Source organism: Pezoporus wallicus, unplaced genomic scaffold (genome assembly GCF_028554395.1).
Source record: "Pezoporus wallicus isolate ANWC-B61680 ecotype Strahan unplaced genomic scaffold, APGP_CSIRO_Pwel_v1 contig_8548, whole genome shotgun sequence".
In the NCBI taxonomy this organism is placed as follows: domain Eukaryota; kingdom Metazoa; phylum Chordata; class Aves; order Psittaciformes; family Psittacidae; genus Pezoporus; species Pezoporus wallicus.
Genome location: NW_026642624.1, coordinates 1,033,122 through 1,049,238, shown reverse-complemented (window position 1 = coordinate 1,049,238; position 16,117 = coordinate 1,033,122). Strand labels below are relative to the sequence as shown.

General features: G+C 44.1%; 1 protein-coding gene across 2 annotated transcripts in view; it reads left to right on the top strand.

Annotated features, from left to right (window-relative positions):
* Window positions 1-16,117, top strand: part of LRRK1 (leucine rich repeat kinase 1) — a 76,881-nt gene that overhangs the window by 35,196 nt on the left and 25,568 nt on the right. For both annotated transcript variants that reach the window (XM_057431020.1, XM_057431021.1), the window contains 9 exons: window positions 2,866-2,978; window positions 4,104-4,180; window positions 7,397-7,526; window positions 8,061-8,173; window positions 9,033-9,247; window positions 11,278-11,442; window positions 13,074-13,246; window positions 15,164-15,284; window positions 15,544-15,703. In XM_057431020.1, the coding sequence (XP_057287003.1) occupies window positions 2,866-2,978; window positions 4,104-4,180; window positions 7,397-7,526; window positions 8,061-8,173; window positions 9,033-9,247; window positions 11,278-11,442; window positions 13,074-13,246; window positions 15,164-15,284; window positions 15,544-15,703 (1,267 nt within the window). The remainder of the gene's footprint in view (window positions 1-2,865; window positions 2,979-4,103; window positions 4,181-7,396; window positions 7,527-8,060; window positions 8,174-9,032; window positions 9,248-11,277; window positions 11,443-13,073; window positions 13,247-15,163; window positions 15,285-15,543; window positions 15,704-16,117) is intronic.

Here is a 16,117-nt window from a genome sequence, read left to right as displayed (position 1 = left end):
GTTTTAACCTGTTACCCCTTGTCCTGTCACTACAGTCCCTAATGAAGAGTCCCTCCCCAGCATCCCTATAGGCCCCCTTCAGATACTGGAAGGCTGCTATGAGGTCTCCACACAGCCCCAACTTTCTCAGCCTATCTTCATATGGGAGGTGCTCCATTCCCCTGATCGTCCTCGTGGAACTTCTCTGGACTTGTTCCAGCAGTTCCATGTCCTTTTTATGTTGAGGACACCAGAACTGCACACAATACTCCAGGTGAGGTCTCACAAGATGATGCTAGTTGGCATCTCTAAGCTTGTAGATTAAATAATTCTTGCCAGTGAGCACCAGAGATCCATAGTTTTACTTCCAGATTCTTCAGAATTTGTGGCTTCGCAAAGTTTCAACATGAAACCAACCAGAACTTGGAGGTTTCCTCCAAGCTTCCCTTCCAGATTGTGAAACTCAGGGCCATGGAGATAGAAACAGAGGTAAACCTTTGTGCAGAAGCTTTATGATTTTCACTGCTGGCCTCTGTGGGAGGGATGCAAAAGTGATGGCTCATATCCGTGTCCAGTTTGGATCTCTGCTGCAAAGGTGCCTCATTCTTCTGCCTGGAATAAGAGGCTGAGAGTTGTCTGCTCCACAGTTCATTTTAGTGATCCCTGCAGACATGGCTTTGCTTTCTGGTAACCATTTATTTTCAATTGGCATTTCTCTTGAAGTAGAATGTATCTTATGGGCTATTGTCTCCAAAACTTGTCCTTTTCTGAACTTATTAAAAATAAGCCTAGTGGTTAGGAGCTACCATGAGAGATACTAAACACTAGATGGTGCTTCAAGGGCACATTTCCTTGGGTGCTGCTGCTCAGATGCTGCAGAGGGATGTGAAAGCACCAGTACAGGGTGTCAGAAAAGATCTCAGTGCAATCTTTGCTGATGGTCTCTCATCAAAGTTATCGTTGAAGCTTTGGCTCTCTTGAATAGTGCCATTCACTTCCTTCTCCAGAATTACAGTCAGGAAAGAGCCCTAGCCAGTTGAAAGTCGCTGATTTTGCCCCTGTGGAGCAGGGACATTACATGTAATCTCACCAGGCTCTCAGTTATCCTGGAGTGTGGCCTGTGGGGGATATGTAACATGGACACAGTTGACTGCAAGTGAAGCACCCTAGCTAGACCACACAGAACAAAGTTGGTGCCAATTCTAGAACGTGTAGCCTCCCCTTCCTCCTACCCTCTGCTCAGGGATATTTCAGGGGAGAAATCTGAAGCACTGTCATTGAGCAGCCCCATACTGATACTGGAGAGAGCTTGACACCAGGTGCCAAGAGAGGTCTGGAGGGGTCTTCCTTTCAGTGGGAGTTTGAGCCAAGTGGAAGACTGATGCTAAAAGCATTGGCTGTCAAGATTCAGGTGGCAGGGAGGGTTTTATAGTTTGCCCAGTTTTCCAGCCCTTTCCTCTAGTGGTTCACTCGCTGAATCTGCAGTTTGACATTTTGCTTTACCTTGCCCTCGTCCCATCAAGGCCCAGCGTGCCCCTCTCTTATCACTAGAGGGAGCGTTTCGCATGGTAATGGCCGTTCCAGCAACTGCTAGTTGACCGTGGCTGATGTCACATGGATAACTGATCTTTTTCCAATCTGAGAAAAAGGGAGGAAGGCCAACAGACTGCCTTAGTGAGACATTATTAATCCTGGTTGATGAAAAGGGGCATAAACCTTTTATATTATGTGGAGCACATAAAACATTTAACACACTTGAAGCTGAAGACTCTGCTGGTAAAGCATGATTTCCATGGGGTATAATTCATTAATATGATTGTACTTGTGGTATGAGATAATTCATCTGATGTTCTGTTTATCTCAGAATAATTTTTTTTTATTTATTTATTTATCTCAGAATAATTGGGGGGGGGGGGGGGGGGGGGGATGGACTTGCAGAATATGCCTGGTTGGAAACTCTTATTTAGAAGACTGTTTTTTTAGGGGGAAAAATGTATTTTCAACAAAACAATAATGATCATTTGAGCCTCAATGTTATTTTTAAGGGCAGATGGAAGAGCATCAAATTTATAAAGCTGAATGGGAACTGCATTTTTTTCTTTTCTATTTCAGTTACGTTTAAAGGAGAGCTTGTGATTAACCTTATTCATGGCATTTGCAGCTGAGTCCTGTCTGTATGACATTAACTGTGTGGTGTTCATCAGCTTCAGTTCTTGTATTTAAAATATATCTCTGGTGTGAAGAAAACAAAAAAGTAGATTGGTAACTTGTCTAAAGTGAGCAACCTGCTTTAGTGGAAGGTGTCTCTGCCCATGGCAGGGGGTTGGCACTAGATGAGCTTTAAGGTCCCTTCCAACACAAACCATTCTATGGTTCTATGAAATAGGGCAAAGTTAATATAAAACCTTTCCATTTGAATAGACATGTAATAACAAAAGTTACAAATTTTCCTTGTGTGAACTAGTTCACGTTTTGCACAGTGACTTTATGCATACTTAATGGGTGTAAGCCCCCTCTGACACACACATATATAAGACTTCTCATTCATATGTGGCATGCTGTGTAGGTAAATCACACTGTTCTTTTCCATTTGGAAAGGTTTCCTCACTAAAAGTCAAATGTCCTCTAAAGATGGGTTGTGTCCAATTGCATCTGTCAGCAAGTAGACTAATAATCTCCCTGAACTAATGGTGTTGCTTCATGCAGAAAATATACTTGCTGGAAACACGAAAGAAATGTTTGCATGCTAGGCAGCACGGACAGGATGTTCTGATGAATAAAATGTACTTTTCTTCATGCTTCTGTCATTTAATAGCCATGTTAAAAAACCTCTTTCTTTGCATTTGATGGACTCTGACTTCTAACTCTAGGCTATTCCTCTTTTAGGCTTTGGTGTCCCTGAAGCTGCTGGGAAATCAGTTAGTTACATTGCCTTCACAAGATAAGTGGAATTGCAAACAACTTAAATCACTGGATCTTTCAAAAAACCAACTTGGGAAGTAAGTGTTTCTTTAAATTTTGTCTGAGAAAACAAAAGCTGGAGAAATAACAGCAAACCCAATCCCTGGTGTAATACAAAGGGTGTCCCTAGTGAATTAATTACCTGCAGAGCAGGCATTGATATCCACATACCATGTCTCCAAGTACATTGTGTGTCTGTGACAGTGATGAATTATCCTTTACTGATTCTTTAGGCATTTAGCACACTGTATCATTTATTAAGTGGATAGATTACTGATAATGGCAGTTCAATTTCAGAGCATGTAGAAATGTCTTTAACCCAGGGTGTCAATCGGCACGACAAACACCAGTTTGTGGGAGTATATCTTAACCATAAAGCGTCTGCTGGACTGCAGTTAGTAATGTGGGAGTATTGTTTTGGAGAAAATGAAAGATCTTTGGTTTTGAAATGGAGGTGTAACCAGCTGCAAGTTCATAGAGAGGATTTCTAACCAAAACAATTCTATCATTCTATGATTCTAAGACTGATGTTAATAAGGAAATCCAATAAAAGAGTTATAGTGTTCTTGTGTTTAGAAATTACAATAGGGATGTTTAACAGAGTCCTTATCTCCTCCAGAACTGCATTGAATTGTGTCATACTTGTATCTTCTCATTTGGTTGCCTGACAAGCAAATGTTCTGGAGTCCTTATGAGTTGCTGTGTCAGTTGCAAAAGACAAATTACTGTTTTTTGAATGTCTTGGTGCATTTCCAGAGTCCTGTTGTTGGGTCACCTTGTCAGAGGCTCTCTGGTGAGAGCAGGGAATGGCAGCAGGTCAGTTCTTCAGTGCTTCTCATGAAGCTTGTTCAACTTGCTGTTTGACAGACTACTTAACCTTGACACCCGTAAAGCTGGGGGTCAAGTGCTCTCGCTCTGGGAGCTGAAAGCACTGCCTTGCCGAGCTCTGTTAATTTGCCAGAAGAAAGCCATTGGGCCTGGACATTGAGTCTAGCCATGTGATTGCACAGCGGGCTTCAATCCCATCTCTCAAAAGCAGACAGGAACCTGTAAAAGCTGTGCTGTGAATGCCACAGCCTTGAGTAGGGTCAGACTGCACCGGGTAGCGTCCTGGGCATGAAGCTGCAGGCCAGTTCTCAACATGTCACCATTTTGACCTGCAGGAGTGATGAGGGATTCAAAACCAAGCGGATTCCCTTTTTCACCACGAAGAACAGGGTGCGCGGTGGCCCAGAGGCAGGTAAGGCACACAGGGAAGCAACTGCTGAGAATGCCAGGCAAGCTGTGAAGCAGCAGGAAATCTGTGGAGCTTGGCTGGAGGGAAATCCGTGTAAATTCATCTGTGATTTCAAGTGCAACAGCTTTTAAATTGAGAGGAAATATGTTTAGATTAAATGTTTCAAAAGAAACAGTGCAGCTGGTTGTTACCATTGACATAGAAAGATGAAGAATGAGTGAAACCTGTTTCTTTCACAAACCTTTTCATGAAGGTTATTCTTTTTAGGCAGAGTACTGACTGGTGTGTTGAAAGGAAATTAACCCATAATTAGTGTTATTACTCTTAGGATTGTTCCTGCTGCTGAATTTGTGAAAGGCATGTTTTCCCCTGTCGCTGTGATTTGCACCCCCAGCGTGGGGCAGAGCAGAAGAGATGTTCTGGATCCATGCACATGAAATCCTACAGAGAACAAAGGAATATCTGCAGATATTTGCACTCCTTCCTGCTCTCTGTGGGCTTCATCTGCGTTTTGTTTGTTTGTTTTGTTTTGAAGCCCTTGGAGAGCTTTCTCTTTCTCGGCTGCCTTGAAGAATGACTTGCTCTAAAGCATTCTTTACAAATCGTAGAGTGGAACAGAGCTGGCGTCTTCGTGACGCACATCCGAGCAGCACTCAGCTGCCTGCAGGAGGGAGAGGCTCTCCTGCAGCAAATGCTTTCCTCTGTTCCCCTGGAAATTGTGGTCTCAGGTCAATGCGAACACGTAAAACTGGTAAATGCACAAAGTATAGCCATAGCTTTAGGTTAGGACTGGAGGTCAGAGGCTTGTTTTTCTGCTCATGGAAGTAGAGGCTGCTGGGCAGCAAGTCCTGTGTGTGCACCCTAAGGAGGAGAAAGGATTGGTCTGCCCTGTTTTGCAAGTAGGAAATGGAAATAGAAATGCTGTGGCATTGGTGAAATCCTGAACGTGGAAGGATTAGAAAAAAGAATCTGAACCTTGTGAGTCTGTGGAGACTGTCATATCCTTAGAGCTTCTCCGTGAAGTGCTACAGCAGCATTTCCCAATGGGGAGAGAAGAGCAGGAGCAGTGGCAAAGGAAGATAAAACCAGCTAGAAAAGGGATTTGCTGCTAATGGAAATTTCTCCATGCTGCAAACCCGGCATAATCCCTCTACGTAAAGGAGGAGAGCGTGGACTCTGCATTAGTACTGCTTGAAATTACTGAGGTTGCCTCAGGAGGGCACGGAGTAGCCCACCTGGCTGGTGCCATGGTTGAACAGCCACAGAGACAGAGCAAAGCCAGCACTTCTTTTTCCCTCTCTGTTCCTCTGCCAAGTATAGCTTGGTGAGACTAGAGGATGTGGCCAAGAATTTAAAGAACATCAAGAGAAAACAGAAGCTGAAGTACATCAGCTGCTGACAGAAGTCTCCAAGCGAGGTGGGGGGCAGGTTTTCATCTGATTTTACCAACAAAGCTGTTTACTTAAGTCTAGATTATTTAAAGAGAATAATTTATGGATGCTCACTATATTTGATTGATAAATCCCAGAATAACTTCTTGCACAGGCACATGGGGTTGATGGCGTTTACTCATCCAAAAATATATTTCCAAGATGGGATTTGTTTTAATTTTTCTGCAGTTCTTTAAAAGAAAATTTGAGCTGAAGCCAGAGAAATCATAAATAACTCATGAATAAATAATTACAATTCATAAACACCTCGAGCTGGCTTCCAATATAGAACACTCTTTTCTGCATGGGACTCTGGTGAATAGAGTATTGCCACTATTTTAGGAGCCTACGTGTCCGAGAGGACTAAATCTGTCTGTGCCTAGGTGCATACTGAAAAGGAACAATGAAAAGTTTAAGTCCAGCGATGAGCCAGAAAGGAAGTGAATTGAATCCATGAATGAGCCTGCTGTTCTCCTAAAATAATCCCAAAGATGATTTTCTTATTTCAAGCCTCAAAGGAGGACTGTGACACTCTGCCCACAGCAGGCAGGTCTGTCACGTACATAAAACACCCCTGCAGACAGTAGGGCTCTATCTTACTTCTTTTCTGATCATAGCTGAGGCTCGAAATGTTGTTAATATTAGAAGTGGGGGATTTTCTCCTGAGAAAACCTCTTCCATTTCCTTCCTATTTTCCCCTTTTCAGCTAAGTCTAGTTACAGTTCCTCAAGTCTTCTCTGTAAGGGAAGATCTTGGTGGAAGTGCAACTGTCCTATCCTTGAGGAAGGACATGTGTCACATCAATAAAAGCATTACTGCTTTCATTGACCACGGAGGCAGCAGATGGAGGTGGTTGTACTTGCCTAATCAGAGACTCAGAATCTGTTTGTCCTTGTATGGCCTAGTTTTTCCTTGACTTCAGGATGCTGCTTGGCAGATAGATGTGACACTCTTAAGACAGCAACACAATTCATGGCAGCTTTTCATGCCACTATCCCAGGAGTAATTTGTGGAGTGAAATGATGCTCTTTGGAACCAGCTGAATTTCCCTTTGTTTGAACCTCTCAAGCAGCAGCAACTCAGCCGTGCAGTCGCTGCTATTACTGCTTGAGTGGCTCCCAAAATACGCTGGTTACTGTTCAGATACATGGGAAATCTGAAGTGTCCTGAGACCTTGCAGCCTGAGACAGCAGAGGGGCAAATGGGAGCAGTGCTTTAGAGGCATAGGCTGGCAGTCTGTAAGCTGCAGTTTGGGTTTTCTTCTCTGTTGTTATTGACTTCAATCCACCATAAATTGCTCCAGGATGTGACATGGGGGCCTGAACATGAATTCTGACTGGCTTCTGGCTTTTATCAGGCAACATGGGGAAAAACATGTTGAGAACCAGTGGCGCCCTTGGTATGCCCTTTAGCTGCCAGCTGTTAGGCTGGAATAGGGGCAGTTCACAAGGTATTACCAGCTATTCAACAACAAGAAATATAATGCCACTCATCCTCTGACATATAGTCATGTTGGCAGGCCTAGAGTTCCTCCCTCAGTAACCCAGAAGTCCTGGAGACTGTCACTTCCCAACACATGCATCACCATGGCTTTAAAAATGTGAGATGTGGGCATCAGTGTTTGATTGCCATTGAAGGCTGTTTGCTTTTCTGCTGTTGCTTCATGGTGGTTGCTGCCAAGGAACATGACCTCATGTCCTGCCTACAAAGTTAAGGTGAAGGCGCTTGGTTCAGAGCTTTGGTGACTGTTATGTTTTAAAGGTACAACTTGTTTCCTGTCTTGTTCCAGGTCCTTTTTTGGAATTTCCAGCATTTCTGAGTGATTCTCTGGAAGTCCTTTATCTGAATGACAATCAGCTGGACTCTGTCCCTCCGTCCGTTTGCCTTCTGAAAGGTTTAACAGAACTTTATTTAGGAAAGTAAGTCCCTGTCCTGGAAAAGCTATGCAATATTATCATTTCCATGTTGTTTTAGTGACCAGTCTTTTGTGGAGCCCCACCCCAGATGTCCAGTGCTTCTGAAGTCCAAACGCTGGAAACAGTTAGCCCCTTGTTAAAACTGTGCCCATCATTTGCTTTAGATAAGGAGAAGGCTGGGCTTTTGAATTAAGGAAGATGATCTAATGCTTTGAATGCAGGCCTGGGAATCTAATGTGTCTCTAGTTCATTCTGGCTTTTTGCTGTCAGCTTCTATGTTAGAGTGACTAACTCATCATTTTTGCCCTTATTTCTTCAGCTATCCAGTAAAGATGATTACAGTTGTCTGCCTCAGAGGATAAATTGAGGTTATACATCACTTTTAGGATGGAAATTACTATTAAAGTGCTGAGTAGTCTTATTAAAATGTTAATGGAAGATTTCTGCAAGGAGAGAATAGTGTAATCTAAGAGTCTGTGAGAGCAGCTACTTACACACAAAGCCTGGTTGTTGGTAGATTTATTTGTTTTTATACAGTAACCCTGGTATCCGAGAGCTTCCTCCAGAGCTTGGGCAGCTGGCTAATCTCTGGCAGCTGGATATCGAGGAACTAAGTATTGGTAACGTTCCTGCAGAGATCAGGAAAGAGGGTAAGGCTGAGCCTATGTGTTCTTTATTAAACTGACTGAACCTATAATGAAAATCACTTCCTTTTTAATGCTCCTAATGACAGTGTGTGCCCAGGCCCTTGTTATGGATAACAGGAATTGCACAGGGAAACCTCTTCTGCATATTTGCAAATTTGATAATCAGTGCTAAGATCTGGCTATAAGATCAATTTAAGATAGATCACATGTTAAAATTATTACTTACAAATGCAATATTTCATTTGCACTATGCATGCCACATAAATTCCGTGGCTTGCTTCCTGACTATGTATATTTTAGGGTATGTAGATGGTCCTTCTAAAGACCAAAGTGTTTAGGATCAGCAGTCAGAGTCGCATTGAAGTGACTTTATTGTAAACTGCTAGGTTTTTGGATCTATTACAATACTGTCTTCTTTTTTGTGTGTTTTAATAAGAAAATCCTGTGGGAACAAAGTTATTGGGAATTATTCCTTCTCCAGCACACTGTTGAAGCCTAAATCTAATTTTAACTGGAAACATAAAAGTAGAAGGAAAAACTGAGTATTTTCCAATACTAAATTAGTATTTTATGTTTCCTTTCAGCTTCTGAAGCACACGAGTCACAGCATTTGTCTCTTCTTACAGTGCTCCATTGTGGAGCCTCAGAGCAGTGACCTTTTTCTGGGGTCTCTGTCTCAGGTTTGTCCACTAGAGATTTCTTTGTTTATTCTCTGGGTTGTCTCAGCCCACAGTGAAACTCAGGGAAAATATTAATTCAGCTGATGTGTCTGCAGCAGTAGGGTTTGTGCAGTCCTGCTCTACATATGTACGTTTGTAGCTGTGAACCACAGATAAAGCCTATTCACTTCCCCCCCCCATAGGCCCTAAAACAGTGCTGGCATACTTACGAGCCCAGCTGCGCAAGGCAGAGAAGTGTAAGCTGATGAAGATGATCATCATCGGTCCTCCACGGCAGGGAAAGTCAACGCTGGTTGAGATCCTGCAGACAGGGAAAGTCCCTCAGATGATGCACAGTGATGCCACCATACGTACAACAAAATGGGAGCTCCCCAAGCCAGTGGGACACAAGGCAAAGGTGAAAAACATTTCAAGATCTTTAGCCCCAGTGGGATGCTTGAGCCCTGCAGTATCCCTTTTGGGTGGAAATTGTCTGTCCCTTTACAGAGAACACTTTCCATTACCTGTGAGCCAGGTCTTGCAAGTGACATGTTTTTAGACCCATCACAACTCCTCTGTTTCAGTACTAGAGGACAGTTCTGTTTTTCTGAGCACTCAACTTTGTATCCCAAAGAAAGAGAGCCTAAACTCTGGCTCTCCCAGCTCGGGTGGTTTTTGGACACTGGTCTTGAAAGAATGATTTAAATCAGCTTCTCTAAAGCAGATTGTCCTTTCATTTGGGGCCAGAAAACGGGACATCACTATCTAAAGCTGGATTCCCTTGATATCAGAACTGTCCTAGATGGGGAAAGTGGGTGGAAGTTAGGATGCCTGACCTCGGGTGTGACCCAGGGATGTCTAAGGCACACCTCAAACACCCAGATCACAGATGGCTCATTCAGGGAGTGTGTCAGCCCATACTGAACTCATTTGGACTGCAGTGAATTCATTCAAGGGTTTGTAGGTGGCCCTGTCCACTGCCTGTGTAGTAACACAGGGATTAGAGCATGCGGAATAGGTCCTGAGGTCTTGTCGGAGCTGAGGGCGTGCAAACGCATGGCTCTCCCTTCCCAGATGAGAGCCATGACCACCAGACTGCTCTGGAAGGGGTAGAGGACCCTGCTGAGTTGAGCTATTCTACAGCAAAGAGTGCCAGGCCAGAGACAGAAAGAAACAGAGCACGCACAGCCTGACTCTAAAGAGAAGACTTTGGTGGGAGAAGGGATTTGTTCATTTTGTATTGAAGAGCAATTGAATGAAACAAAAACCTAGAGAGCATCAGAGACCTGGAGTGGGACCAAGATGTTGAACAGACTTTGTCCCTACCTCTGTGTCTCTGTCTTTCCATACAGGCACCCACAGCTGAAGGTCTTTTGGATGAACAAAGCAGTCCTTGTGCTAATTAGGGTTTGGCTTAAAACAATATGGAAGTTCTTCCAGCTGTTTCTGGAAAACTTCAAACTAGGACTATGCTAGGACATCGGAGCCCTACTGAGATACTTAGCTCCTTGCTGAAATCTCATAGGGTAGCTTGTCATGTGGGATCAGTCAGTACTTGGACCTGGACCAGTAAACAGAGCCCACTTGGTGTTACATGATGCTCTGAGGATGGTGGCCAGAGCAGAGTTTGGTTTTCTTTCATGTCACGGGCTTCTTGCCTCCCAGGGACAAAAGGATTTAGAAGCCTCCAAGGTCTGTAGGTGCTTCCTACAGAAGCTGCTGGGAGCCTGAATATCTTTTAAATAGAAAGCCATGCTCCCTCTTAGTGCTGTTGTGTGGGGTGCATGGAGGAATGGGTGCTGAGGTACTTGGAAGAGAGCCAGAGCTAGAGATGCCTCCATTTACACATTCCCCCCAAATCAGTGAGTCTCCTTTACAATAGCTGCAATTCTGGCTCATCTCTGGTGTGACACACACATCAGAAGCCTCTGAGAAACGTGCAGGAGGCCTTTATGAAAGGCTTGAGAAGTTTCCCATCTCCTGAGCATCTATATTCTCTTTGGCTCAGCTAGGGCTGAGCTCAGTGGAAGTGATTTCAGCAGGGGGTTTCCTGTTCCCCGCAGCAATGGCAGATAAGTAGCTTCAGCAGTCCTGTCGAGTATGGCAGAGACAAGGATGAAACGGTTTCTATTCCAGATGCAGTGAAATGCAGGGCTCAGAATAAGACCCTTGTTTGTACTGGAGAATCTACAGCATTAACTGGAGATTTACCAGCATCAAGGGCACCTCTATCGTTTTAGCAGCAAGTAATTAGTCTTGATTTCCTGTGGGGAAGTGGTAGCTATGCTTAACAATTGCTTGTTGATTTATCTTTCCTGGAGGCACAATTAGGACATTGAAACCCTTCTTGTGTCATACATTATGCAGGCGTAGGTTTATACTTCAGCTATTATCTCCCTGCGATTTACTGCGACCGTTTGATTTGAACACTCCTCTTTGTCTAAGTAGGTTGATTCAGTGGAGTTCAATGTCTGGGATATTGGAGGCCCAGCGAGCATGTCTACAGTCAATCAGTGTTTCTTCACAGACAAAGCATTGTACATAGTGGTATGGAACTTGGCACTGGGGGAAGAAGCTGTGGCAAACTTACAGTTCTGGTTGCTGAACATCGAGGTAAGAAGTCATTGGTGGACTCCGGGGTATCTGTTTATCAAGTAGTAGCTCAGCACACAGATATGTGATATTACAGATTCTTTTTGGTCTGCTTTTAAAAACTCTGCAAGCTCTGAATTTTGCATAGCTTTTGGAATTAATTTTCCATTGCGCTGTAGGCGTTTTGCTATATTTAATGGTTTAAATTTATCATTCGCTTTGTTCCCCCTCACACACATCAGAGCCTGAAACAAAAGCTGATTTATAAACCCTTGCTAAGTAAGGCTGGACATACTTATTTTGGAATTAGTGTTTCACCACACTGTGCTCCATGGGGGGTTTGAAGCATTTTCTTTCTTCTGTGGGGTTAGACACACATTAGTCTTGAGGTTGTGTTTTTAACACTTTAGATTCAGGTAAGCTGGAGAGTATCTCCCAGACAGCTCTCAGCTGAGTTTCAGAGCTACAGTGAGTTCATTGGAGCTGATTTTATAATACGGTGTTAATAGTCGTTTTATAAATGTTTATTATGTTTGTTTTAATATTACACAAAAATGGGCTCAAAGCAAGTCCAGCATAATGGTCAGCAGCAGTCGAACCCCCAGACTAGATGACAAAGCTACAATCTGCTGTGGGTGTCAGAGGCTGAAAAAAAGACTGGTGGAAGAAAAACATGTCAAGCGCTATTGAGAGAAATCTCAGAAAGATGGTGAGCTGCAGGATACTGGGAGAGCACACCAGGGAAAATCTGTGCATGCCTGTCCTGTGCCTGTACTCTTTGTTAGCACCAACCAGATTATTTGGCCAAGTGGGCCCTTTGGTCTGACTTGGTACAGCCATCACTCCTGTGTCTGCTCAGGGTTCAAGTTTGGTGTCATTCAAGTTAGGACATCTGAGTGGGCATCATAAGAGAAAATGGATTGGCTGCAAATAAGCATGTATTTCTGCATCTGAATAGTCTTCTGTGGCCAAAGTCATTTGGATCAGCAGGCTGATCTCTGCTTGAGGCTGTGCAATCCCACTGTATTTGGCAGCGCATTCCCTGAAATCTGGATACATTCCAGTGCTGTAAGAGAATCGTGGAAGAGTTGGAAAAAAACACGAGATCATCTAATCCATTCCTTTGCATTGATTCAGGATTAAGTAGATTGAGACTTTTCTAACAGTTTATCTCTCCTCTCCATATACCTCCAGTGAAAAAGTTTGTATAACTTCCCCTGGTACCCATTCCAGCCTGTAACTAGGCTTTCCCAGGGTATCAGATCTTCTGGCTACAGATTAAGCTAACTTTTCCTTTGTCTTTGTGGACAGAGTTGCCATCATTTAGCTAACTTGTAGCGCCTTAATACCACATGGCAACTCCCTTTGTGTTAAGACCTGATGTAATAAACCCAAACTGACAGTTTCCTGCTCTGCAGTAGCAGCAGATGATTAAGCCATATTCTGCAGGGGAAATTCTGCAATACCCGTATCACTTGTTGCTGTTGTCAAGCTGTCACAACAGGTTGCAGCCATTTTTTATATGAATATATATTCCATTTTATCAATGTGTATGACTACCGCCTCTTAAATATTCTACTTTTCACATGTCCTCACTGAATTTACCACGACATAATCTGGATGAGATCTTTGTCAGGGTTTTCCCTTTGCAGGCCAAAGCTCCAAATTCAGTGGTGTTAGTGGTTGGAACACACCTTGATTTAATTGAAACCAAGTTCCGCGTTGAGAGGATAGCAACTCTGAGGGCATACGTCTTGGCTCTCTGCCGGTCTCCCTCTGGATCCAGAGCAACTGGCTTCCCAGATATCACGTTCAAGCACCTGCAGTAAGTACTCGTGCCTTTATGGAGCTCAGTCACTCTGTTTGATGTCACTTTAAACCATTTTGCAATACTCAATCTCCTTGGCAACGGAGCTGATTTAAAGACATGTCAGCATTGCGTTTCATCTATTTTTGACTTGGATAATGTAGTATAATTAGAGACAAGTTCAATGTTGCTCAGGGGTCTGATCATGGGTCTGAGAGCTGGAAGATCCAAAGTCATGACCTCAGACAGGCTTGTTTTAGTGCTCCTGCTCCACTTGGCTTTTTCACCATTAAATGGTGATACAGCCTATTAGTCCCAAGGAGAGAAAGTACAGGTTGAGTAATTAACACTGCAGAGCTTGAGAACCTGCCTCTTACAGGGTGGGTGCTGTGGCGTTTATTAAGGGGAGACCTCTTGACGTGAGAACACAGCTCACATGGCAGGGTGAGTAGTGGGTCAACCCCCTGAGCCTTCTGACAGTCCAAGCCTGTGTCATTTGGGTTCTCAGGATGTGATTAACAGAGGGTGATGCTGTCTGGAAGATCAGTGTCAGGCCATGCAGTCTGATGCTGCTCTCTCCCTTCAGCTGACAGTGTGCCCTTGGGGAGAGGAGAAAGGAGCGGATCTGTCAGCCACGGGAGCGCACAGCATGGGGGGAATGTGGATGCAGCAGGCTGGCAGCAAACAGTGTGAAATCACCAATGCCTGGGGCAAAGAGCAGGTGGCAGCTGGCGAGTAAAGAAGGGCGCTGCAATGTCCCTAGCGCTTTCCATCTGCTGCCTGGCAAAGTCAACAGGAGACCTCCCACGATCTGTTCTGCAGACGCAGGCTCTGTGTTGGGCATCCCAGCTGGCTCTTTCCTGTTAGGAGAAGTAGCAGGGACCCAGTGTGAGGCATAGAGGCTCACAGTGAGAAGGAGAAAGCTTTGTGCTTCAGTCTCCTCAAGCCTCTTTTCCCATCACCACAGAGCATCCGAACATGATGTCAGTCATTCTTTCTCAAGGGGACTTTGTTTCACTCTGCCACAAATCCTACACATGCCCATTCACCTTCCTTTTCCTCTGCATTTCCTCCCAGTTGGACTTGTGCCTGATTTTATACTTCCTCTCCCCCATGCTTTCTCTTTACACCCCAGCATCCACTTGAGACGTGGGCTTCTCTGAGCAACACTCCAGGCAGCCAGAGCAGTGTGTGTTGTGAAATCCTTGTGTGGGTGAGCCCAGAATGGTTTTATCAGTGCAGGTCCTCCAACATCCCAGTGATCCCAGTGCCACTGATGCCTGGGGTTTAAGATAAGGCACATTGCTTTAGAAAAGGATTTTCTGTCTGCCACTAGAACATGTGTAGAATCAGTTAGAAAGGCCCTTTGTTGGGGAAAGTGGAAATGAGCCATTCTTATCCAGCCCAAAATAAGACCAAAAATAGAAGGAGCTGGAGCAAGCAGGTTTTTAGCTGTTAAAGAGATGATGAAGGCCAGCATCAATTCCCAGATTACAGAATCCAGCTGAATCAGGGTGGGAATAGGTGTCTGGTAGTCATCATCGTGCCTCTTTGATCTGAGGAGGTAGAGAACTGGACTCTTCTCCAGCAATTGCCAGAACACTGTTTTCCTTCTTCCTGCAGTCCCTTACAGGATATGTGCAGCAATGAAGGGAAAGAGGGTGATGATTTTGGTCATTCTGCCAGGGAAGTCCCCAGAGATGACAGTGTATAGGGAATAGAATAATGCACAGTGAATGAAGCAGGCAGAGCACAGGTTGGCTTAACATATCTTTTCCAGGCTTTTCTCCAAAGCTAAAAATGTTCACTGACAGCCTTCCTCCCATTCACCTCACACAGGAAATTGAAAGTCACTGATAGGAGAAAGTGAGCCTGTAAAGGAAGTTGGTGTGCTGATAAGGTTTGATAATCTTCACCCTTGCATGACTTTTGCAGTGAGCTCTCATGTAAGACTCTGGAAGGCCTCGATGGACTCCGACAGCTGATTTTCCATGTCACTTGCAACATGAAGGATGTCGGCAGCTCAATTTGCTCACAGAAACTTGCAGGGAGATTGGTGAGAACTGCTCTTTCTAGTGGGTGGTGATCCTTACCAAAAGGAGGCTTTTGGGGGGCTTGGTTTTGGATTGGAAGGTGAGCTTTAGGAGTTACATACTTCATATGCCTTCTACATCAACAATAAGATGCCTATCTGGCTTTGGGAAAAGACAGAACTGTAATTTCCCTTTAAAAGGGAGATGACTTAGCCACTTCATCTCCAGCAGGGTGATTGCTGTCTCATATTGATCCTGCTATTTTTGTCTTGTGGCTTGCAGATACCAAGAAGTTACCTTAGTCTTCAAGAAGCTGTCCTTGCAGAACAGCACAGGAGAAGTCAGAATGATGATGTACAGTATTTAACAGACAGACAGATAGAACTGATCATTGAGCAAACACCTGGAAATGATATCAAAGACTACGAAGATTTGCAAACTGGTATGTCAGAGCAGACCAGTAATTTCTTGGAAATCAGTATGTGTGACCAATTAAAATATTCCATGAATAATAATAATGGGGAGAGGGGAAGCCCACCAGGTAACTGCTGTGCAAACAAAAGCAGTCACAGAATGCTCTACACTTGTGTAGAGGTCACTTTGGAAATTGGTAAGATACAAAACTAGGAATGAGGGCTTGGGGAGGGGGCTGAGAAGCTTCTAGGATGGTCTGAGGCTGCTAATTTATCTTACTTTAAACAAGCTTTGATGTTGTTTCTGCTCTGTGAAGGATGAGGCTGCCATAGTTTCAAGGTTGCTTTCTCTGTAGAGCCACAGTCCTGTGATCCTTATGGAGGCCTTGCTCTGCAGGAGCTGGAGAAAGCCCTTACCTGTGAGGATGGCAGGAGGGTAGAGG